This window comes from Mirounga angustirostris, unplaced genomic scaffold, assembly GCF_029215605.1.
Source record: "Mirounga angustirostris isolate CCGP_5_RB_7025 unplaced genomic scaffold, mMirAng1.0.hap1 SCAF_17, whole genome shotgun sequence".
NCBI lineage: Eukaryota > Metazoa > Chordata > Mammalia > Carnivora > Phocidae > Mirounga > Mirounga angustirostris.
Genome location: NW_026991725.1, coordinates 2,597,378 through 2,621,273, shown reverse-complemented (window position 1 = coordinate 2,621,273; position 23,896 = coordinate 2,597,378). Strand labels below are relative to the sequence as shown.

At 43.6% G+C, this 23,896-nt stretch overlaps 1 protein-coding gene across 8 annotated transcripts in view; it reads left to right on the top strand.

The window, feature by feature from the left end:
• Positions 1-23,896, top strand: part of VPS53 (VPS53 subunit of GARP complex) — a 140,997-nt gene that overhangs the window by 101,272 nt on the left and 15,829 nt on the right. For 4 of the 8 annotated variants that reach the window (XR_010408670.1, XM_045889581.3, XM_045889580.3 and 1 more), the window contains 2 exons: positions 13,345-13,493; positions 18,635-18,704. Coding sequence is in view for 3 of the 8 variants with exons in the window: in XM_045889581.3 (XP_045745537.1) it covers positions 13,345-13,493; positions 18,635-18,704 (219 nt within the window). In the remaining 5 variants the exon portion in view is untranslated. Of the gene's footprint in view, positions 1-10,255; positions 10,362-13,344; positions 13,494-18,634; positions 18,705-19,988; positions 20,238-22,814; positions 23,067-23,896 lie in introns of those variants that run through there. The other 4 variants (XR_010408672.1, XR_010408673.1, XR_010408671.1 and 1 more) reach the window with 4 other exon arrangements.

The window sequence follows — 23,896 nt, the reverse complement described above, 5'->3', positions numbered from 1 at the left end:
AAAACCTTAATGTGCTCTCACCAGAATGGGTGTTTTTGTTAGTGCTTCCAGCAGTAACTTCTGACTCTTTCTGAGCTCCAGTATCAGCACAATATTATTTGATCAGGTTGTGGACCTTGGTTTCCTACTGTCGTGCTGGCGCCTCAGTCAGTCTCCATCCCCTCCTGGAGCACACGCTGCCTTGTGTTATGATTTGGCTTTTTTTTTCTTCCTAAAAGAATGTAAATTCCTGAATTGCATGGACCATACAGGCTATGGAAGACTCTCTTGTTTATTGATTAATTAAATTGGAAATGGGCAGTTCTTTATTGACTTTTTAATCCAAATAACATGAAGCTGCCCACTCTAGAATTTCTAGAGCAGGGGTCAGCAAACTACAGCCTGTAGCCCAAGTCTTACCCATTGTTTTTGTAAATAAGGTTTTATTGGAACACAGCTGTGCTCGTTCATGTATATATTATCTGTGGGTGCTTCTGTGTTACAATGGCAGACACAAGTAATGCGTAAGTCAGTCATGAGACCATATGGCTCAGAAAGCCTGAAATATTTACTGTCTGGCCCTTTACAGAAGTTTGCCGATGCCCGTTCTCGAGTTATCAGGCCCTTGTAGCATTCTTACAAACTCTGGAGAAAGAACTTCTCTGGAGCATACTGGCCAATAACAGAGTACAGTGGAAAAAACACTGGCTTTGGAGTCAGACAGACCGAACTCTCCTCATTCTTCCTTTGGGGGTGTTGAGCAAATAACTTAACCTCTGTGGGCCCGAGTGAACTCATCAGTATGTGAACTGCAGCTCTCTGCCTCCCAGTGTTGTGAAGACAGAGCATGAAGAGAGTGACGTGACTGGCCTGGTGCCAACCAGTGTTGGTGCTCTTTCCCTCTTGTCAGGAGGAGTGGCCGTGTCACAGGGTTGTGTAAGCACACATTTGGTCTGAATTTAGTTTTGTAGTAGATTGTAAATATTTAACAAAAATAGGATGAAAACCAAAACTTAAGCTGCAGGGTTTTATGAAGCTAAGTGGGGAGTCCTGAATAGCTGATGTCACAGAGTTTCTATTCAAAAGGTTGATCCTTCCACCAATCAGATGTGGATGTGTTATTTCCAGTATTCTTGGTGTTTATGAGTAGCACATGAGCAGGCAAATTGAGGCTAACCCATTTTCTTAAAGGAACACAGCTCGGAAGATTCATTCTTTGGGCTCTGATTATCCCCTAGCTGCTGGTGAACATTCACTATATCCTGCATGTGATCTGTTCCAGCTGCCATCTCTCCTGAACTGCCACACACTTTAGATCGGAATGCAGCTGGTAAAAGAATTTTACATTTACCAAAAGAAGAGTGGATTTTTTTCCCCAGTAAAATAACAGTTGTAGGAGAGTTTAACACTCCAGGTGTTGCTTATATGAACTGTCAGTTCCTCAGTGGATTTCCCTCACACTCCCCCCACCACCACCCATTTCTCCCCCAGACCCACACCAGCAAATATTAACAGAGACCATACCTCCAGAATCTTTTGTTTATATCATAGGAAAACCACAGACTAGGGAACGCAGCAGCTGGGAGACCATTACTCTTTGTCTGAGTCCTCTGGAGTTCTAGTGAAATGAAATCCTTGTGATGAAAATGACCAGATATAAGCAAGCCAAGTGGTCACAGATTGATTCAACATACACTCTGTTATTTGTGCCCGCATCCTGTTTTGTGTCGTTTCTTCTAGGATTTTTTAAAACTTCTGTTTTGCAGGGAAATGAGAAGTGAGTGCTTATTTTTGTCTCTGATTCCATCGTTTTTGCCACTAGTTGGACAGTTCAATTCAGACTCTACCCAGAACCGTGCTGGGAGCTGCAAAGCTGGGAAAGACATGGACCTTACCCCAAAGCACTTAGATTCCAGAAAGTGTGGGGTAAGAGATGTGTGAGATGAGAGGAGTGCTCAGATAACAGCAGTATAAGGTATGGGGAAATCACACCATAAGAAAAGTACAAAATATGCCCTCTTTAAAAGCAGAGAGTTCATCTCTCTCTTTGTATCAGGTGGGGAAGTGAAGAAAGCCTTAAGGAAGTGGCATTTGAAATAGACCACAGAGGATGCTGAAGTCTTGAACGAATTTGTGATTAGGAGGGCTTTCCAAACAGGGTGACAATATGAGCAGAGATTTATAAAGCTAGGAAAGCTCAGAACTTTGTTGAAATTGCCAGTCTCATTACCCAGCTTTGCAGTTTCACAGAGGACTTGCACTTATATAGTCAGGATTGGTAACAGGAGATTGGCTGCCCTTGAGGAGTTTCTATTCTGATGGGGAGAAAACTTTGAATAATTGATGCTGTAAATAAATGGATTTTATAAATAGTGAGAAAAATGAATGTTGGGCTTGCCCACTTGGAGTGGAATTGTTAGGTGATTCTGAGTTGATGAAAGGAGGCTTCTCTGACAAAATGGGTTGAGCCAAGCAATGTAGTTAGGTCATTCTCCGGGGAAGAGACCCTGTTCTGACCTGAAGGCACCCGATGACCTCCTCCTTGGGCAGCATGCAGGCCTTTCATTATCTGTCCCTTTGCCACCTGGTCAGTTCCGCCACTCCTGCGCATAGACCTATATTCCAGCCCCGGAGCCACTTCTACTTCCCTGAATGCATTGCCTTCTGGGGGGCCTCCATGCCTTTTCTCATTCTGTTCTTTCTGCCTAGAATTCTCTTCCCACTATTGTCTGCCCAATCTTTAAGATCTAGTTCAAAATATCTGCCCCCTTTTTAAACCTTTAGGTATAATTCACATACCACAAAATTCACCCTTTTAAAGTGTATATAATCCAGTGGGTTTTAGTATGTTCCCAAGACTGTGCAACCACCACCACTAATTCCAGAACATCTTCATCACACCAAAAAAAGAAATCTACTCATTAGCACTCACTTCTCATTTCCCTGACAATCACTAATCTACTTTCTGTCTCTATGGATGTGCCAATTCTGGACAGATCACATAAATGGAATCATACAGTATGTGGCCATTTGTGACTGGCTTTCTTCACTTAGCCTAATGTTTTCAATGTTCATCCATGCAGTAGCATGTATCAGTACTTCCTCCCTTTTTCTGGCCGAATAATAGTCTATTGTGTGGATATAACACATTTTGTTTATCCATTCATCAGCTGATGGACGTTTAGGTTGTGTCCACTTTTTAACTATTATGAATAATACTATGAATATTCATGTATGGGTTTTTGTGTGGATATGTTTTCAATTCTCACATATATACCACATGTATCATGTGGTAGCTCTATGCTTAACATTTTGAGGAACTGCCAAACTGTTTTCCATGAGTAGCTACACCATTTTACATTCCCACTAGCAATGTACAAGGATTCTAATTTTTCTATATCCTCACCAACGCTTTTTTTAAATTATAGGCATTCTTTCTCATTGTGTTTTTAGTTTGTATTTGTATGTCTGATGACTCAGACGTTGAGCATCTTTTCATGTGCTTATTGGGCCATCCATGTATCTTCTTTGAAGAAATGTCACTTGAAATCTTTGCCCATTTTTAAATTGGGTTGTCTTTTTGTTGAGTTGTAAAAGTTCTTTTATAGTCTCAATACTAGACCCTTTATAAGATATATGATTTGCAAATATGTTCTCCCTTTCTGTGGGTTGTCTTTTCACTTGACTATGTCCTTTGAAACACTAAAGTTTTTAGTTTTGTTGAAGTCCAGTTTTTATATTTTTTCTTCTGGTGCTTGTACTTTTGGTGTCATATTTAAGACACCATTGCCTAATTCAGAATTACAAAGACTTACACCTGTATTTTCTTCTAAGCTTTTTATAGCTTTATCTCTTACATTTGGGCCTTCAGTCCATTTTGAGTTAACTTTTGTATATGGTATAAGGTAAGGATTCAACTTGATTCCTTTGCATATAGATATACAGACATCCCCGTACCGTTTGTTGAAAAGACTCATCTTTACCCATTGGATGGTCTTGACACTCTTGTCAAAACTCAGTTGACCATATGATCCCAGGGTCCTGGGATCGAGTCCCGCATCAGGCTCCCTGCTTCTTGGGAGCCTGCTTCTCTCTCTGCTTCTCTCTCTCTCTCTCTCAGTCTCTCATGAATAAATAAATAAAATCTTAAAAAAAAAAATCAGTTTACCATAGATACACAGGTTTATTTCTGGACTTTCAGTTATATTCCATTGATCTATATGTCTGTCTTTATGCCAGTACTACACTGTTTTGATTATTGTAGTTTTGTGGCAACCTTTAAAATCAGGAAGTATGAGTCCTCCCAAGTTTGTTCTTTTTCAAGATTGTTTTGGCTATTTTGATCTCTTGGAGGGGTGCCTGGGTGTCTCAGTTGGTTAAGCATCCAACTCTTGATTTCGATTGAGGTCATGATCTCAGTGTTGTGAAATCGAGCCCCATGTTGGGTTCCACGCTGGACATGGAGCCTGCTTAAAATTCTCTCTCTCCCTCTCCCTCTGTCCCTCCTACCCGCTTTCTCTCTCTCCCTCTCTAAAAATAATAATAAATTGATCTCTTGCAGTGTCACCACTTTTTTTGTCTCACCCACAACATCCTTCTCCCTAAAGACAGCACAGTATAGACTGCCTCTCTGCTTTGTTATACAATTCTTTTTATATCTCCCTCCCCTGTTAAGCTTTGAACAACTTGAGGGCTGTGTCTTACTCATTTTTTGGACCTCCATGGCATAGCTTAACAGTAGTATTCCCTGAATGACTTTGAAGGTAAAAGGGGCAGGAAGAAGAAAGAACTAAAGTTTGTAGACACCCACTTGACCAAAGAATGGGGACAAAGTAAGATATAGATAGTGCTACTGAACAGATTTAGCTGGATGGAGCTGGTAGACATAGAGTATGTTTATAGGAAATGGCAGGATCATAGACTGAAATTTTTAGGTGCATACAAGTGCTGTTGAGGATATGATGCTCCTTGATAGTACTCAATAACAGGGCTCCTTTTTTTTTTTTTAAGATTTTATTTATTTATTTATTTGTCAGAGAGCGAGAGAGCACAAGCAGGTAGAGCAGCAGGCAGATGGAGAAGCAGGCTCCCTGCTGAGCATGGAGCCTGATGTGGGACTCAATCCCAGGACCCTGAGATCATGTCCTGAGCTGAAGGCAGACACTTCTAGCCGACTGAGCCACCCAGGCATCCCAATAACAGGGGTTCTTACTTTAACAAGTAGTATCCTGAAGCTGATTGAGGGAAGGTCAGAAATAGGAAATGCCCACATCTAGCTGTTAGTTCCCCAACTGTAGACAAGAGCCCTGCTGCTGGAAAAGGAGAGGAAAACACAGAGTGGCACAGTTTGGTAGAAAATACACAGGAGCAGCCTTAAACAGGCCAGACCCATATGGAGGAAGTGAAATATGATAAGAGTTTAATGGTCTCTCTAAAGCTCTAACTTTGAGATTACAGTAATGTTGTGGGTAAGTTATGTCAGAATTACCTTTCAGAGGCGCCTGGGTGGCTCAGTTGGTTAAGAGACTGCCTTCGGCTCAGGTCATGATCCTGGAGTCCTGGGATCGAGTCCCGCATCGGGCTCCCTGCTCGGCAGGGAGTCTGCTTCTCCCTCTGACCCTCCTCCCTCTCATGCTCTCTGTCTCTCATTCTCTCTGTCTCAAATAAATAAATAAAATCTTTAAAAAAAAAAAAAAGAATTACCTTTCAGACCACTTTCCCCTCCCATATTGCATTATTTTCTTAGATAAGCTCTGTGTGGTGATAGTAAGTTATTATTTATGGAGCACTTTACCAGGAATCAGCACCCAAATGCAGTATCTCATTCAATTCCGACAATAAATTTATAAGGTACCTGTAATATTTCCTTCTTCCTTTCCCAGATAAGGGAGCTGAAACTCAAAGAAGTCAAGTCACTTGTCCCAAATCTCTTAGCTAGCATGTGGGAGAGTCAGGATTCAAATTCAGGTCTGTCTCCATGCAGGATTGTACTACACCATACATACAGAGTAAGAGTAAGTCCTTTTGGCAAACGTGGAAACTGAGGCAAAATTAGCCTAAGTAGTTTGCCTGAAAGTGGAAGGGCCTTAAGTCAGTGCGTGCCTGGTATTGCTGGGTTTATGTAAATATTCATGCTTCCCTGATTATGAGCTCTTCAAGCATTCACAAGCATCCTGTTTGATATTGGTCTTCAGCCTTTCTTGATCTGACACCATGACTTTCCTACAGGGGAGAAAAGGGGCTGAGCGGCCAACCCAAGTATTGCAGGTCTGCTTTGCATATTTTTCCCTGAAAAGTAACGAACTGTCATTCTAGAGCGTTTATTTTCTTTTTCATAATATGCCCAAAGCCATGTAGCCTTATAACAGTGAAGCCAGAAATAAAACCAATTCTCCTGATTCTTGAAAAGGCAGTTGCTTGGACTGCTTTAGTGGAAATACAAAGAGTTCTGTCTTTTAAAAGATTTTTTTTTTTTAAGATTTTTATTTATTTATTTGAGACAGAATGAGAGAGAGAGAGCACATGAGAGGGGGGAGGGTCAGAGGGAGAAGCAGGCTCCCTGCCGAGCAGGGAGCCTGATGCGGGACTCGATCCAGGGACTCCAGGATCATGACCTGAGCCGAAAGCAGTTGCTTAACCAACTGAGCCACCCAGGCGCCCCTTAAAAGATTTTTATTTATTTATTTATTTGAGAGAGAGTGAGACAAAGATAGCAACAGAGAGCATGAGCGAGAAGAGCGAGCACGATGGGGGAGGAGAGGGAGAAGCAGGCTCCCCGCCGAGCAGGTAGCCAGATGCGGGGCTGGATCCCAGGACCCTGGGATCATGACCCGAGCTGAAGGCAGACACTCAACCGACTTAGCCACCCAGGTGCCCCAAGAGTTCTGTCTTTTAAATGTAAATTCTATAAATCCTTAGCAATTAGCTATTGTAATTAGGCTTTTTAAGTAGGATTTTTAAAAATTCTGTGGCTTCCTTAAAAAGAAACCATTGGTCCCATGGTACCGTCCTCACTATGTCCTTTTTCCTAGGGCTACTCACACTAGGTTAAAATAATCTCTCTGTCCAAAATCAAAGACACTTCGCTTTTTGCCCATTAATGGTGGTTTTAGAAAAGAAAGAAAGAAGAAACTGAACAAATTACATTTCCTTACAGTCTGGCATGTAATTTCTATTATGTTTCAAGATTGTGAACATGTACCAATTTAGGAGGCTGCATTACTATCCCCCAAAGACATTTTGAAATAGCTAGAACAGTCCTCAAATCTGTTCTCATTTTCCTTAGTCATTAAAATGTAGATCTATTTCAGGAGGCCCACAGAACTCCATGGTTAAGAAATCCTCAAGGGGTGCCTGGGTGGCTCAGCCCATTAAGCGTCTGCTGTGGACTCAGGTCATGATCCCAGGACCCTGGGATCGAGCCCCACATAGGGCTCCCTGCTCTGTGGGAGCCTGCTTCCCCCTTTCCCCTCTGCTTGTGCTCTCTCTTGCTATCTCTCTCTCTCAAAGAAATAAATAAAATTAAATTAAAAAAGAAATCCTCAAGTTCACTTTACCACTTAAGTCAAAGCACATCTTTCTTTTTTTATAAAAGAGATTTCTTTTTCATTATGACCAAAGCAAATCGCCTTCATTATAAAAAATACAGATTTTTTAAAAGAAGAAAATTTAAATCACTAATATTCCAATTAATAGATTTATTTCAGTCTTTTTATGCATATATTTTTAAAATAGAAGTTCATACTTTATGTACTGTTTTATAACTTTTCTTCCCATTTAGCAAATTTATTTTATTTTATTTTATTTTTTAAGATTTTACTTATTTATTTGAGAGAGAGAGAGAGAGCATGAGAGGGGGAGGGTCAGAGGGAGAAGCAGACTCCCTGCCGAGCAGGGAGCCTGTTGCGGTACTCTATCCTGGGACTCCAGGATCATGACCTGAGCCAAAGGCAGTCACGCAACCAACTGAGCCACCCAGGCACCCCCATTTAGCAGTAAATAGTTTTCTGTGTCATTTAATCCAGAGCTACGGTAATTATAGTGATTCCATATTATTCCATAGTAGAGTATTTGTTGTTAAAATCGTAATAGTTAACATTTACCATGGAATTAATACCTGACATGCACTATGTTAAGAGCACTCCATGTGTCATCTTTCAGTAACTGTATGGATTATAGACATTATCATCTCAGTTTTATAGCCAAGAAAACCGAGGATCAGAGAGGTTAGGCAACTTAGTCAAGTCACTCACACACTTAGCACGTTGCACAGACAGTATTAGGACTCTGGACTGACAGACTCCAGATTTCCTCATTTTAAGTGTTCTAATATACTCCTTCCCTTAAAAATGTATGTAATCAACTCATTTTTGATAATTATTTCCAATTATTCATATTTAAAAACAGTCTGGCAGGACACCTCAGTGGCTCAGTCAGTTAAGGGGCTGCCTTCGGCCTAGGTCATGATCCCGGGGTCCTGGGATCGAGTCCTGCATCAGGCTCCCTCCTCAGCTGGGAGCCTGCTTCTCCCTCTGCCTCTGCCCCACCCCCAGTTTATGCCCTCTTACTCTCTCTAATAAATAAAATCTTTAAAAAAAAAAAAAAGTCTGGTAATGGACAACTTCATATATGTATGTGTGGGTATGGGTGTGTATGTGTGTATTTTCTAAACATTCATAATTATTAACATCAGATTAATTGCCTTAAAGGGAATTGCCGAGATCAAAAGCTATGTAAAATGCTAAGATTTTTGGTAGATATTTTCAAATTGCTTTTAAGAAAAGGTTGTACAGGGGTGCCTGAGTGGCTCAGTTAAGCATCCGACTCTTGGCTGAAACCTCTTGGGAGATCAAGCCCTGCGGGGAGCTCAGTGGAGAGGCTGAAACCTCTTGGGAGATCAAGCCCTGCAGGGAGCTCAGTGGAGAGTCTGCTTCCACTCTCCCCCTACCCCCTGTCCTACCCCCCACCCCCGCTCGCTCGCTCTCTCTTAAATAAATAAGCCTTGAACAAAGAAGAGAAAAGGTTGTAAAAATTTCCCTTCCCATTGGCCTAGTAGTGAGTAGAAAAAAATATATATTTATCTTCTTAAAGCCTTTATTACTCCACTTTCTATTCTGGATCTTGGGGAACCTTGGAGTTTAAGCAACATGCATCTTCCCCCTCTTACTGCCGTGACCACGTCAGCTGCATATATACAGCCTCCTGAGTAGATTTTGCTTGCTCCAATGTCTTCAGCTAATTTCAAGTTCATTTAGGGTGGTAACACTTTTGGAAAGCAACAGGGTAAAGTGGAAAGAACATGGACTTTGGAGTTAGACATACCAATTTCTAGATCTCAGCCCTGCTAACTTATCAGTTACGCTTCATTAGGCAAATCACTGTCTTATCTATAAAGCAGGAGTATTATTACCTCCTTTATTGTAGGCAGTAAGTTCATGTGAAACTGTCGACCACATGATGCTTGGTACATAGAGTAGGTGCTCAAAAAATGTTCCTTCTCCCTTTTTATTTCCCACACAGTGCTTGGTCCAGTGCTGTGCACGCACCAGGTACCTATAAATATAGCAGATGCTTGTTGTATGAGTAAAAGCAGCCCAGACAGGCTTCAGAGTGCCTGAGAGTTGCCTGAGCAAATGGGCTGTTGCTTGGGCCCAGTGGCCCAGCAGCCTAAACCGGAACAGTAGACTCCAAGTGCCTGAAATATGCCCGGAATCCACATGTCTCAGTCTGTGTTCTATATCTCTCTAGTTCCATGATCAAAATGAATAAGTAGGGATTTGAGGAAAATTCATTTCTCAGGAGGCCTCTCTCCAAGCTTCATAGAGCAACAAACAAATTCCAAAGTAAGCTCGTGTGGAGCTCTATTCTCTGATCGGTGGATTGGTCAGAATTCTCTGCTACAGTGGGCTCTCTCTAGGAAGTGATTATCTCCCCAGTCTTCCCTGTAAAGTGGTAGCATCGATCACACACTCGGTCCTCAGGTAGCAGAAACCAGGGTTGTGCCCCTGGCCCCACAGTCTCTCTCTGTAGCTAAGCGTGATCATTTCCTGGTGTGCTGTTTCTGTGAATCCTGGATCTTAATGACAACTTCTTTTGCAGGTTTTTTTTCTTACTGTTTATATAGGAGCAATCGTGTGCAATCCCACCTGAACAAAAAGCACAAAAGGAAAACTTCTAAGTAGGGAGGGGTAGATTTTAAATGTCAAATGCAAAGTTTACCTGGAGAAGTTGGAATTTTATTCCTACTGATGGCTTTTCATGATGTTTGTTCTTCTAGAGCAGGCTACTTTTTGTTACCTTTTTTGAAAGAGAACTTCGCTTGATTACTGTATATTTCATTAGCTTCACCCTGAGAAACAAGACTTACCTTGGATTAAAACACAGTAAGTGCTTTGGTTCCTTTTTTTTTTTTTTTAAACAAGCATCTAGGAAACAGCCTGGTGCTGTAGTGCTCGGGCTTTAGACAGACTTGGGTTGTCTGCACTCTGTCATTTACCAGCTGTGTAACTTTGGGCAAGTTACCTAACCTCGTTAAGCTTTTTTACTTTCCTCATCTACAGGATTGCTGTGAGAACCCAATGAGCTCATGTGTGAAAAGTAAATGAGATGATGTATGCAGAGTGCCAGGCAAAGGGACCTGCATATGGTGGGTCCTAATGTCCATGTCTTGGGCCATTCAGGTTACAGCTCAAACCTTAAGTCATCTGGGATGGGTGATGGCAAGCATCAACCCATCTGAGGCAGTGACTGGACAGAGTCACTGCTAATTACATTTTGCAAATTTTTTTTTTTAATAGTAAAATCTATGTCAACTTTCATTGTTCCCCAGTACTTTAAATTGTTTCCTTATGTCATTAAGCTGACTTAAACTTAAAATCACAAATCTACTTTACTTTTGCTAATACTTCTTTTAACTTGACCAGTGGAGTCATAACTGGCTAACATATTAAAGCAAATCAGATCTTTTCACATATATTCCAAATGTGGATGTGTACTGACATGGCCAGCGGTGATCAAGAGGGGTTAGCTCCATGCTCCATCTTGACAACAAGAAAAAAAATCTGCAAAAGAAGTTGTAATTAAGATACAGGATTCACAGAACTTGAAGTCCCATGCTCCATCTTACTTCGGAGTTGCTTTATAGCCAGTAACAGGGCCCATCACCACCTCCTTTTATGGTTGTCTTCTGTTAGATAATTATTTGTTAACTTTTTGAGATGTTGAAATATAAAATGCTGCCAACTTGGAAAACAATAGCCATTACTGTGGAAGAGCTTCATGGCAATGGGAGGAAGGGGGCGTCAAGCTCCCTTCCCAGATGACCGTGTTTACCCAGAGCATTCTGCTCCAAGGGTTGCTGCGGAGCTGGGGAGAAGACAATGAAGTATAGACATTAACAGCATCTGTCAGTTTGGGCCTCACCCTATGAGCTCATTTAAGCTCACCTAGGATGCTCACTGTTTGGATGGGTCAACTCTCTAAAATCAGATGGGAAAAGAAGCCTTTTGAATAAGATAAAAAGATGAGGAAACATTACACATAACCAAAGCATTCGAATATAAAGTCAATAGAACTTTCCACTGTTACTCCATTGTTTCTGATTCTCCCCAGTAAAAACTTAAAGACCTTTTTCTATCTGACACTTTGTTGTGGAACCTTGCGTGAGACTTAACTGTCTCTCGGGCGCCTGGGTGGCTCAGTCGGTTAAGCGACTGCCTTCGGCTCAGGTCATGATCCTGGAGTCCCAGGATCGAGTCCCGCATCGGGCTCCCTGCTCGGCAGGGAGTCTGCTTCTCCCTCTGGCCCTCCCCCCTCTCATGTGCTCTCTCTCTCATTCTCTCTCTCAAATAAATAAATAAAATCTTAAAAAAAAAAAAAAAAAGACTTAACTGTCTCTGGGCCTTGGATTTCTTATCTCTAAAATGAAGGTGGAAGTCCCTTCCTGCTTACACATACCTAAGCTTTTAAAATATAAATATCTGCTGATTTGACGAAACATTAGGACAAAATATAGAGTCACTCAAGCTTCGCAGGCGCTGGGGAGTCATCCATGCACAATAGGATTCTTTTAAACCAGTTCCTACAGTATTGAATTTTTCCTTTCCCCAAGAGCTCTATAAAAAAATGGTGTTTTCTTGCCAGAGACATCAAGGCCTCAGAACTACTGCCCTTCTTCTATGAACATATTATATGGTTTGTGTTTGGCTTCAGATCTTTTTAACAGACAGCCCAGCTCCAGTCTGAGAGGCTGACTCAACAGAACTCCTCCGGCACATTCCTGGTCTTTTCGGGATTAAAGTGCCCATTTGCTGCCAGCTTCCGGGCAGGCTGGGAGCTGACTCTGCCTCTCTTGTCCTTATGTATCCAAGGCAGGAGAAGCACCGCAGCACTGCTTCATTCCCTGTTTTACTGTAGACGTTTTCCAGAGCATTTCTCCCATTTCTCTGATGGTTAGAGCTTGAGCCAAGCAGGTCTCTCATTTGTGTTCATGGCCTGGTCAGGGACCACTCGGGTCCTGTCGGTGGTGCTTGTCTGCCCCGAGCCTGCCATACACGCAGTCCCTGCCCTTCTTTCCTGCCCTCTTCCTCGTGCTGCTGTCTTACCCCCTGATCCGCCCCCTCATAATTGCCAGGGATCTTCTTTTCTTTCCCTTGATGGAAACCCCAACAGAACCTCAAAGGTTTTAGGAGTAAGGTTTGAATGTTTTATTATGGAAAACTTCAATTGTGTGCAAAAGTAGAGAACACAGTATAACAAGCCTCATGGACCCATCACCCAGCTTCATTAATCTTCTTTCATCTACTCCTCCTAACTCTAGATTATTTTGAAGTAAGTCTCACACGTCACATCATGTCCAGTTCCCTTTTTTCAAAATCCTCCCCTCTTCGCAATTCACTTAAGCGAAAGACCTAAGTAACCCTCATCCAGGTTTCATGTCACTTAGCCCCAACCGCCTCCAGTCTCCCAAGCTGCCAACCTGCTCACAAGTGGCTGCCCCTGCCCTGTGCTCACTCAGCGCCCTTCTGATGGAACAGCTGCAGGACGGTCCAGTTCACCGGCCTGGTGAGGGTTCCTTTACAAGATGGCTAGTTAAATGGGAAGGAAAGGCTATTTCAAGCATGAGGGGGCAAGTTAGGAAAAGATACCTGAGTCACATCTCGCTGGCCGGGAGAAGGTGAGCTTACTTGTTTTTATCCACACTCAGCCGCGACAGGCTGGATAAGACACACTGCCCAAGATAAAATGGCGGCTGTGAGAGCAAGCTCTAGCCTCACTGCCGCTCCACTTGCCCCTTACCCGGGAACCCGTCAGACTGTCCTCCTGGGAGGGATCTAAAGGCTTCTCTTCCCCCATCTCCATTTTCAGATGCAGTGGCAGAATGTGGAGCACGTTGGTGACCAGAGCCCTTATGTCACCTCTGTCATTCTTCACATTAAGCAGAATGTCCCTATTATCCGTGACAACCTGGCTTCCACACGGAAATATTTCACTCAGTTCTGCATTAAATTTGCAAAGTAAGTCCTGGAACAACAACCTCCTCCTCCTCCTCCTCCTCCTCCTCCCTTTCCTCCTCCCTTTCCTCCTCCTCCCTCCTCCTCCTTCTTCCTTCCTTTTTTTTGTTTTTTGTTTTTTGTTTTTTAAGTAGGCTCCACGACCAACCTGGAGCCCAACACGGGGCTTGAACTCACAACCCTGAGATCAAGACCTGAGCTGAGATCAAGAGTCAGATGCTTAACTGATTGAGCACCCCCCCCCCGCCACGCACCCCTGGAACATTCTCATCACTTGGTTATTTTGAATGCCATACTTACGACCAGCATGCTCCCAATCCAGGTGTCCCACTATCCAGCTGGGGCTTATTCTGGTGCCTGTAGGTGAACTAATATGTTTCTACCCCAAAGAAGCATAATAAAACTAAATCCACTACTTAAAGTCACAAACAACAGTAACAGCATGAAGACAAACTCAGAAATGAGTTGGGAAAACTGTTACTTTGAATTATGTGAACATAACAGTGCCCCTGCCTCCCCACAGGTTGGGATAATTAAAATTATTTTTCAGTGATGTCATGTATATATTTTGTCTTTCCAACTACATTATAAGCTTTTTTAGGGTGAGAACCCTCAGTTCTGTTTCTTTTAAGCCTTCTCTTTCTCCTTCCTCATAGTACTCATTACTGGGGCTGCCAGAATGTATCTGCTTCTGGACATCCTTGAGTCCAGGGAAGGTACTAGAAACTGGTCAGAGCAAGGCTGGGGGTCCCATTGCCAAAGGACATGAAGTGAACGCTTGCATTGCATGTCTTCCTGCTACGTCCTCGTGTGTGGCCATTTCTGGCTTGACGTTTGGAAGTAGGGAAATAAATGGTTTGGTCCTTTGCCAGTCAGCATCTGGCTGTAGCACCGTTTCCCCTGAGGCCAGGCAATGTAGAGGGTCAGTGCCTCCTCTGACCAACGAGCAAACAAGCGTTTTGGCACACACATCTCAAGGAAGGGCTTCAGGAAGGTCAGCCTATCCCAAGCTACTGTATTTAGGTTGTCCTCATCCGAGTCCCAAGGGGGGATTTAGGGCTCCAAGTTTCTGTCTTCCCCAAATCTCTCCCGGTTTGTATTCAATTAAGGCTCTCTCTCTCCCTCATAAATAAATCCCTAAGGAACAGCAATTAATGGAGGGGCTTGTGGCATTAGCTTCAGTTTCTAGTTTGTCAAAAAAGGGTCGAGTAGACTCTCCAGGGAGGCGTTAATGTTTGCAATATGGCACATGAACCGGGAGTTGACGTTCCCTTCACTCTCTGAGTGCTCATCAGTGTGTGTTAAAGGCATTGCTGATAAATCACATTGTGACACTCCCATACCCTCGGTAGAAACAATGTCTCTTTAAAATTTTACTATGGCCAAAAATCTCTGGTGTGGTTGCACAGGGGTCAGACTGAGCTAACGTTTAAAGTGAGTAAAGGGTCCATTGGCTTCGCTAGCCCCGGCATCAGCCTCACAATCTCTCGGAGCCCTTTAATTTTTTTTTTTTTTTTTTTTAAGATTTTATTTATTTATTTGAGAGAGAGAATGAGAGACAGAGAGCATGAGAGGGAGGAAGGTCAGAGGGAGAAGCAGACTCCCTGCCGAGCAGGGAGCCCGATCGGAGCCCTTTAATTTTATTACTAAGCTCATTTTGGGTGAGCTAGGAACAGGATGCCCATCTCTCACATCTGGAAAAGTTTAACCTCCAATAGAAAAAGTGGCTTTCTGATTTAATCCACGGTACCCTCTCCTCCTTGTAAAATCCTAGCCAAGAGTAGAAACCTCAGAGGTAGCGCTGTGGGAAGATCCTTCCCCGGCAAGAGCAAGAGCCACCACCAGCCCCCACAGCTGGGGCAGCCCCGGCCACACCCCATGAGCTCCCCATCACACTGCCAGGACTTCTCCCCTCGCCCTCCCCGTGACATGTTTCTGGTCCCTGTGTTTTCCTCACCGACTCTTGCAGGCTAGCACACAGAGCCGATTCCAGGGTACAACCAAAGCCTACTCTAGACAGAAGTAACTTAGGTTATACACTGTGTGTACCATTGCGATTAGTCATGAATTCAGTCTCACGTTACTTGTTTGGCCTGGCTCTGGTTTCGAGCCCTGAAGAATCCCTTCTACATGTCCCTCTTCTCCCTCCTGATCAGCAAACCTCCCCCTAGATCTGATCTCTGGAGTTTATGTTGCTTTCTCTTTAACTTCCTTTCTTATCTCATCAGTGCAAAGCCATGCATGTTTCCTTTTGCCTACATTTGGTCTCTGAAGCAACAGCAGTCTTTCCTCTCTAGACATCAAGATCACCCCTCAATTAAAACTGCTATTTGAGGGACACTCAGTTGAGCATCCAACTCTTGGTTGCAACTCAGGTCATGATCTCAGGGTTGTGTGACTGAGCCACTTCCTCTGCCCCTCCCCCCTCTCAAATAAATAAGTAAATCTTAAAAAATGAAAAAACTACTATTTGAACCATAAGCAGCTTCCCTCATCCACTAAGCTGGGTCTCTTCCATTCAGTAATGGGGACAATAAGACAAATCTCTTAATAGTGGTTTAGAGGATAAAATGTGTAAACTTCTGGTAAATTGCTGGTACCAAGCTAACATTCAAAAAGCGGTAGCTGCTACCATTTTAATTTGTTATTATTTATTATTTATTCAGCATGCAGCCATTTGAGCACCTGCTATGTCCCAGACAGAGAATTAAGTGGTTTGGCTTAGTAGATATGGTCCCTGTTTTCATTGCCTTACAGTCAGGTGGAGGGAAATAAACATGTAAGCAAATAAGTATAGTAAAGAGGGTTATATGCTAGGCTAGAGGTCTGTGGGCTCTATGTAGAGTATGGTGCAGGTGAATGAGGAAAGGTTTCATAAGGAGAGAGATCCAGGCGCCTGGGTAGCTCAGTTGGTTAAGCGACTGCCTTCGGCTCAGGTCATGATCCTGGAATCCTAGGATCGAGTCCCACATCGGGCTCCCTGCTCAGCAGGGAGTCTGCTTCTCCCTCTGACCCTCCCCCCTCTCATGCTGTCTCTCTCAAATAAATAAATAAATAAATAAGATCTTAAAAAAAATAATAAGGAGAGAGATCCTTGAGCAGGGCACAAGAGATGTATGTGTACTGACCCACAAGGCCACAGGGAAGGGCATTCTGGGCACAGAGAGCAGTGTAAGCAAACGCACAGAGGCATTAAGTAGGCTGCAGAATCAAGCATAGGGTGCCACAGCTTAGCATGGTAAGGCTAGGGACAGAGAATCAAGACAATCAAGGAAGGCCTTGTCTGCAGCCATTACAAGAATTTTAATCAGGGAAGGGTCTTGAGCATGTTTGCATCTGCAACAAATCCCTTCAGCAGCTGATGGTTAGCAAAGATGAGGCTGAAGGCAGCAAGACCAGTTAGGAAAGAATTGAAAGAGCTCAGTGAGAAGGGTAAGGGCAGCAGTGGTGGGCATGGTCAGGAGGCCGAGGAAGGGAGTGCAGGCGAAGGGCTGGAAACTGAGTGCTATTGGGGTGGACGGCCGAGGGAGCAGTCTCGAGGAACTCATGGTTTCTGGCTTGGATGACTGGGTGGGTGAGCTCGGGTCCACTGGGCCTGGGTTCCAGGGTGGGGCTGAGTCCCGGATACGCTGGAATTGAGGTGCCAGTGCCATTCCAGTGAGGTGACCAGTACTCCATGGGGTATTTGAGCAGGCACAGATGTGTAGAGAGATCGGAGAGGGGGAGGCATGGCCCTGAGAGCAGCTTTTGCAGAGTGGGAGAGGAGGGAGCTAGCCAGCCTTTATCTTGACCTCCACACCCTGTTTTATTATCCCTCCTCCCTTGGTCATGGGCCCTATGTTCTCCTCGTCAGTCCACCCTGGGTCTGGCCTTGGTTATAGGCATTTCTCATCCCCACACCTTCCATTCTGCACCTGTACAACAGCTTTCCCTACTCAAGCCCCACAGTTTTTTCTAAAAAGCCCTCCTGCCCTATTAAAATTCCTTCTCCCTTTCCCCAAACCAGCTTGCCCTTCAGTCCCCAGTAAATTTTTCAGAGATCATATATTTTTTCCCTTGTTCTGAGAGTTACTCCCTTTGCAATTATTTCCTGTCTTTGCATTTAACATCCTATAACTATCTCACTATCTTGTCTGTTAGGGTGTTTTCAGATGCTAGTAATAGAAGCCGTGACTTAAACTCACTTAAACATAAGATGAACTTTGTATTTCGTATAACCAGAAGGTCAGAGGTAGGGCACATCCAAAGGTGGTTGATTCAGTGGTTCAGCAATGTCACTAAGGACCCAAGTTCCTTACTCTACCCTGCTCTCCTTGGGGCTGGCTTCATCCTTAGAATAGTGGCAAAGTGGCTCTAGGTGTTCTGTCCAAATGTAAGAATACCCTGAAGAAGGAGAGAAAGACTTCCCCCAGCCATGCAATGAAGTCCATTCCTCTGGTCTGATTGGCTGGCTTAGATCATGTCCCCACCTCAGGACCAGCAACAGTCAACAAGGGAATGCCATGTTCTGACTGGCTGAGGCTAATTAGAATTCACCTCTGCAGTTTAGGAGGGATCAGCTTTTCCCCAGCATTCTAAAACCACATATACCTAAATAAAACCAGGGTTTGGGCTGGAAAGAAACAGAAGGCAGTGAATGCCAGGAGGCCACAGTAGCATCTACTTTGATTTCTGTTTTCTTGTGGAAGGAAGTAGGGCCTTTAAAAAAGTTTCTGGGGCGCCTGGGTGGCTCAGTCGGTTAAGTGTCTGCCTTTGGCTCAGGTCATGATCCTGCAGTCCTGGGATCGAGCCCCACATCGGGCTCCCTGCTCTGCGGGGAGCCTGCTTCTCCCTCTGCCTCTCTCTCTCTCATGGATAAATAAATCTTAAAAAAGTTTCTGCAGTTCTTTACCAAAAAGAGAATAAGCCTGGGGCACCTGGGTGGCTCAGTCTGTTAAGCATCCGACTCTTGATTTCGGCTCAGGTCATGCTCTCAGGGTCATGAGATCGAGCCCCACGTCAGGCTCTGCGTTCAGCATGGAGTCTGCTTGTCCCTCTCCCTCTTCTCCTCACCCTCACTGGTGCATGCTTTCTCTAAAATAAGTAAAATCTTAAGAGAGAGAGAGAGAGAATAAGCCTAATTTGTCCCTTTTTTTTATTCACAGCTCCTTCATTCCCAAGTTCATCACCCACCTCTTCAAGTGCAAGCCAATTAGCATGGTGGGAGCAGAACAGGTGAGAAGAATCGGTACAGAGTCTTTTTCTTATGGCTTTTGTCTTAGGTCAAACACAAATCTTTCTAGTAGGGATTTACTCTGAAGAAATAAAATTGCCGATTTCGCGTTTGGGGACAGAAGGATGACCTGGCAGCTTAATTCATCCACTTATTTAAGCCACTTTTGTTGAGCGCCCGGCTGTTGTGCTGGGCCCAGGCGTACCGCAGTGAACAAAACAGAAAAGCTCTTTCCTTCGTGGTGCTCACAGCCTAGTAAGAAGAGACAGATAAGATGTGAGTTAACAAGTAAATGAGAAGATAGTTTTACCTTGAGTAGGCCAAAGGGTATAAAACTAGGTTCTGTGCAAGAAAATCTTAGGGGCATGAGGGAGTCATGGCTTCAGATTGGACACCCCGCAGACGCTCCTCCGAGAGCTGGCGCTTGAGAAGAACTAGGAGTGAAAGGTCCAGGCAGAGGGAGCCGCAAAGGCTCTGATTATTTTGGATCCCGCAGTGGTTGGGCAGACACCACTCCAGAGTAGCAAGCAAAGAAAGGCTTCTCCTTTTGGCACTGAGACGCTGTCCACCTCACCCGAGAAGCCTCCCTTGATTAGCCCCGCTCTGTTCACTTGAACTCTGTGCTTCAAGACCTCTCCTCACCGGCTGTGTCCCCTCGGCACTGGTGAGCTGAGCTACGTGCTGCAGCGGAGTCGCCTCTTTTCAGCCACCACCTATCCAGACCGTCTGAAATCTGAGCAGCTGAATTTGGAGAACAGTTTAAGCTGCTTTAAGAACAGAAACAATAATTCAGCCCCTAATTGTTGACAGACACCTATTCAGATACAAGCTATTCATGTACTGATCACAAATGATTCTCATATATTCACTAAAATAAATCCTCTCTAGACCTCTGTGTAGCACCATTGAACCTGTTCCAGTTACATTTTATATTTGAAAGAACTCCCAACAACATTTGTAAGTAAGATAATATAATTCAAGACATTTCCGTAAGTCTTGCTCTTCCACCAAGTTAGTCGACTTGGTAGAGGCTCAGCTGTTTCCCAGCTCAGTGACTTGCCCTCACCCTGGGCCCTCAAGCGTTGCCGACCCGAGTCATGTCCCCGGAAGACGGCAAGTTGGCATGTGCCCGGTGCATCATGGATCTCTCGTGAAGTGTCGAAGCCGGAGATGTAATATCTGTGAACATCAGGAATCTCTTGAATCTGATATGTGCACTCTATTTTAATACTCTTTTTATACTCCTTTTGTACTTATACAAAAAGTTTTTATACTCTTTTTGTAAGGCCATCGCCTTTCCAGCTTATGAAAAAGCAGTATGGTGTGAGCATGAAGATCCTGGGGTGCAGAATCATGAAGGTGTGCAGCTAAATCCTCTCTCTGCAACACAGCAACTGCTTGTCCTTCGACAAACCTCCCAGCACATTAGTGTCCTCATCTGGAAAATGGGGATGACGTGGTCCCACCTTGCAGGGCAGTTGTGAGGATTGAACAAGACCGTGCACGTCAAGTGCTTGATGCAGTGCCTGGCACATGTAAGCCCCTGGCAGATTCCAGCTCTTCCTAATTTTCGCTTTCTCAGACCAAGAACGTGCCTTTGTTTCTGCTTTCAGTACCCGCCTCACCTGGTAATGACATCTGGTTGCTACTTGCTGCAGGCTATCTGGCTGACCAGCTTTAAAAGCCAGAGTCAAAAGTATTGTCTCAGAAAGCTTCCTGGGGGGTTGCATGGATTCAGACAGACACTGCCTGTAGAGTTTCAGTGTTTTGAAATTCTTGACTCTTCAATGTCATAAGCATAGAAGTAATTCTCTCCATTGGAGACAGCAGAATAATGCCTCAGCATGTCTCCAGTTTCATCAGTACCTGTTCACTGGGAATTCATTCTGTCCACCTCACTGTTGTGTATAATCAGAGAGGATGTGGGGTAATGACCTGTGTATCTAAGAGAAGCTTTAGAGTTACGAGTTACTAATGTTCTCTCTAGACTTGATGAAGCCACTGGAACATAAAGTTGGCTCGTTGGGAACATGTTTTCATGAGTTTGCAGCTTTGCCTGGGCCATACTAGCTGATTTAGCGTCTGATAACCATGATATTTTCATATTGTCGCATAAATCCAATATCATATCTATGTTCCTCAGATTTTCTCTTTTTCAAAAGAATGTTAAAATAATCAGCTTGGAGTCGAAGCCCATATCTTCTGAAAAATAGCAGTTTGGCCAGTATTAACTTCTGCTTTGAGATGTGGATGAGAAAACCATCTGTGAAGCTGGGATTTTACTTTGTTCACAAGGCAAATGGGAGTGGGTGATAAGGGAGCCCAGCCTGGAAGAGGGCACGGGTGGGAACTGCAGGGCAAGGTGACCCTTGATGGATTCCCACATGAAGTTCAGGTGTAGCCAGGTCCACGCTTGCCCCGAAAATCTGAGCTGAGAAACTCAAGCAGTCCTATGGCTGGAGGCATGGTTTACTTGGGCAGCAGAACCGTAGGAATCAGGTAGTTAACAAAGACTGCAACAGATTCTGACTCAGGTCTTGTAGCAGTTCTAATCCAAGCTTTCACAAAAGCTGTGGAATTGAAAGCTAAGATTTAGCCTAATCTCAGCTGCCTTTGCTTTGCCACAAAGGCACTACTAGATCCTAAATTTAGATTATCTTCAATACTTGTGCCGAAAATAGGAAAGGCGACATCTTCCTGCTCTTTATTCTCTTCTTCCTGATTACTACATAAAGTGAATTATTTATCTGTGGGCCCCAGAGTCCTCTTGAGCAATTGCAAGGGCACATGGAACTGAACCATACCGATATTTATAATGCTTCTTCCTAGATCGTGATCTTTCAGAGAATCTTACGGGATTTGCAGGGTCATTAATTAGTCTTATGGCGATGGTATCTGTGACTGAGCAATCAATAGAAATAGAATCCATTTGCACAAAATTACCATAGAGAAAGCCCCACAATATGGTGTGGGAAAAAGGACCCTGAGACTTAAGGTCCAGTCCTTACTCTGCTGTTAATGGTTCCTGTGATCATGAGCCATTGCTTCCCCACTCTAGGCTCAGTTTCCTCATGTTTAAATAAGAGCACTGAATCAGACTCTCACACGCCCCTTCCAGATCTATCATATTACGGAGTTTGAAATGTTTTGAGCTGTGAAGTTATTTTCTTTTCCTTTATATTATCTTTATATACATATTGACCTTGTTTTTATTGTGGCAAAACATACATAACAAAAAGTTGACCATTTTAACCATTTTTAAGTGTGCCGTAGTATTAAGTACTACTGTTGTGCAACCGTCCACCTCCAGACCTCGTCATCTTCTTAAACTGAAACTCCATTCCCATTAAACAGTAACTTCCCTCCTGACAACCACCATTCTGCTTCCTGTTCCTGTGAATATGACTGCTCTACATACCTCATCTAAGTGGAATCATACAATATCTGTCCTTTTCTGTCTGGCTTATTTCACTTAGCGTGTCTTCAGGGTTTATCCATGTTTCAAAATTTCCTTCCTTCTTACAGCTGAATAATATTCCATTATATATATACACACACACACACACACACACACACACACACACACACATTTTGACCATATTAACTTTTTAAAAATTCACATAATTCAAAACCACCTGGAAAAAATATTTAAAGCAAAATTTAGATTTTTTTCTTTTAAGCCCAAACACCAAGGAAAAGGAAAAAGAGAATCAGGTAGTACATGCATAATGGCAGTTGGAAAAAATGAGAAAATAGGATGGTTATTCTTGGGCACAGTTCTCAGTAAATCTCCAAAGTGTGGTAGGGTGTTTTTAAGCACTCCTTTAAAAAAAGCAAGTGGATCAATAACAATGTAATACCCATAAGCGATAGATTTAAAAACACCACCACCTCAGCAAAGTAGGAATAGAAGTAAGATGGTTGCATCTGATAAAGGTTTTAAACAGAAACTTAGGAGAGGGTGTGCATTACAAGGCTAAACGCATTTGTCAGAATTATGCAATTCAGAATCGTACATTCCAATATATGTACATTTTACCTCAAAAAAATTAAGTGAGGGATACGGACCATTGACAGCAGGGTTTTCACCCCCCGCACTGTTGACATTTCAGGCCAGGGAACCTTTCACTGTGGGGCTGTCCTGTGCATTGTGGGATGTTTACCAGCACCCCGCACCACTACCCACTAGCTGCCAGCAACACCCTCCCGATTTTGACAAGGGAAGATGTCTCCAGACATTGCCAAACATCCGAGCACGAGTGAGGGTGTAGCCAAACCACCCCTGGTGAGAGCCGCTGGACTAGAGGCATGGATGCGGTGTGATGAGAATGACAGTGTCTTTGGTGGTAGCAGCTGCGTGGCAGGTACGTAAGGAGTCATTATACTAGTCTGTGGACTTCATACATGTTTCAACTTCTCCATAATAACAAAATTTACCAGAAAAATAACACTGGTGTTACCCTACTCATGAGTAATCCAAAATAAAATTTTATTTTGAGAATTGACATAAAACCCCATGCTCCCTGAAATTAATCTAGCTTCCTTCTAGATTTTCTGATTGTAGAACTTCTGTTCAGGGGCACCTGGGTGGCTCAGTCAGTTAAGCGTCCAACTCTTGATCTCGGCTCAGGTCTTTTTTTTTTTTTTTAAGATTTATTTATTTATTTATTATTGAGAGAGAGAGAATGATAGAGAGCATGAGAGGGAGGAGGGTCAGAGGGAGAAGCAGGCTCCCTGCCAAGCAGGGAGCCCGATGCGGGACTCGATCCCGGGACTCCAGGATCATGACCTGAGCCGAAGGCAGCCGCTTAACCAACTGAGCCACCCAGGCGCCCTCGGCTCAGGTCTTAACCTCAGGGTCGTGAGTTCAAGCCCCATGTTGTGCTTCTTCATGCTGAGCCTACTTAGAAATTTTTTTAATTAAAAAAAGTTTTTAAAGAAAAGAACTTATGTTCAGAAAAACCAAACTTTCTCCTTCCAATTTTTGTGCGCATGTGCTACTGTCCCAGTTGTGAAGCTTTCTCCCTTTTGCGAGCTTTTTGCATCTCTTACCTACCCAGTCACTCACGTTTCTCTGTCTCATTAGGCTGTGGCCCACCTTGATTTCTATGAGATCATCCTTCCCACTGAGAGCTTCTACCACTCAGTCAAAAGGGTCCTCCCGTTGTGCCTCACACAGCAAGGAGACAGACAT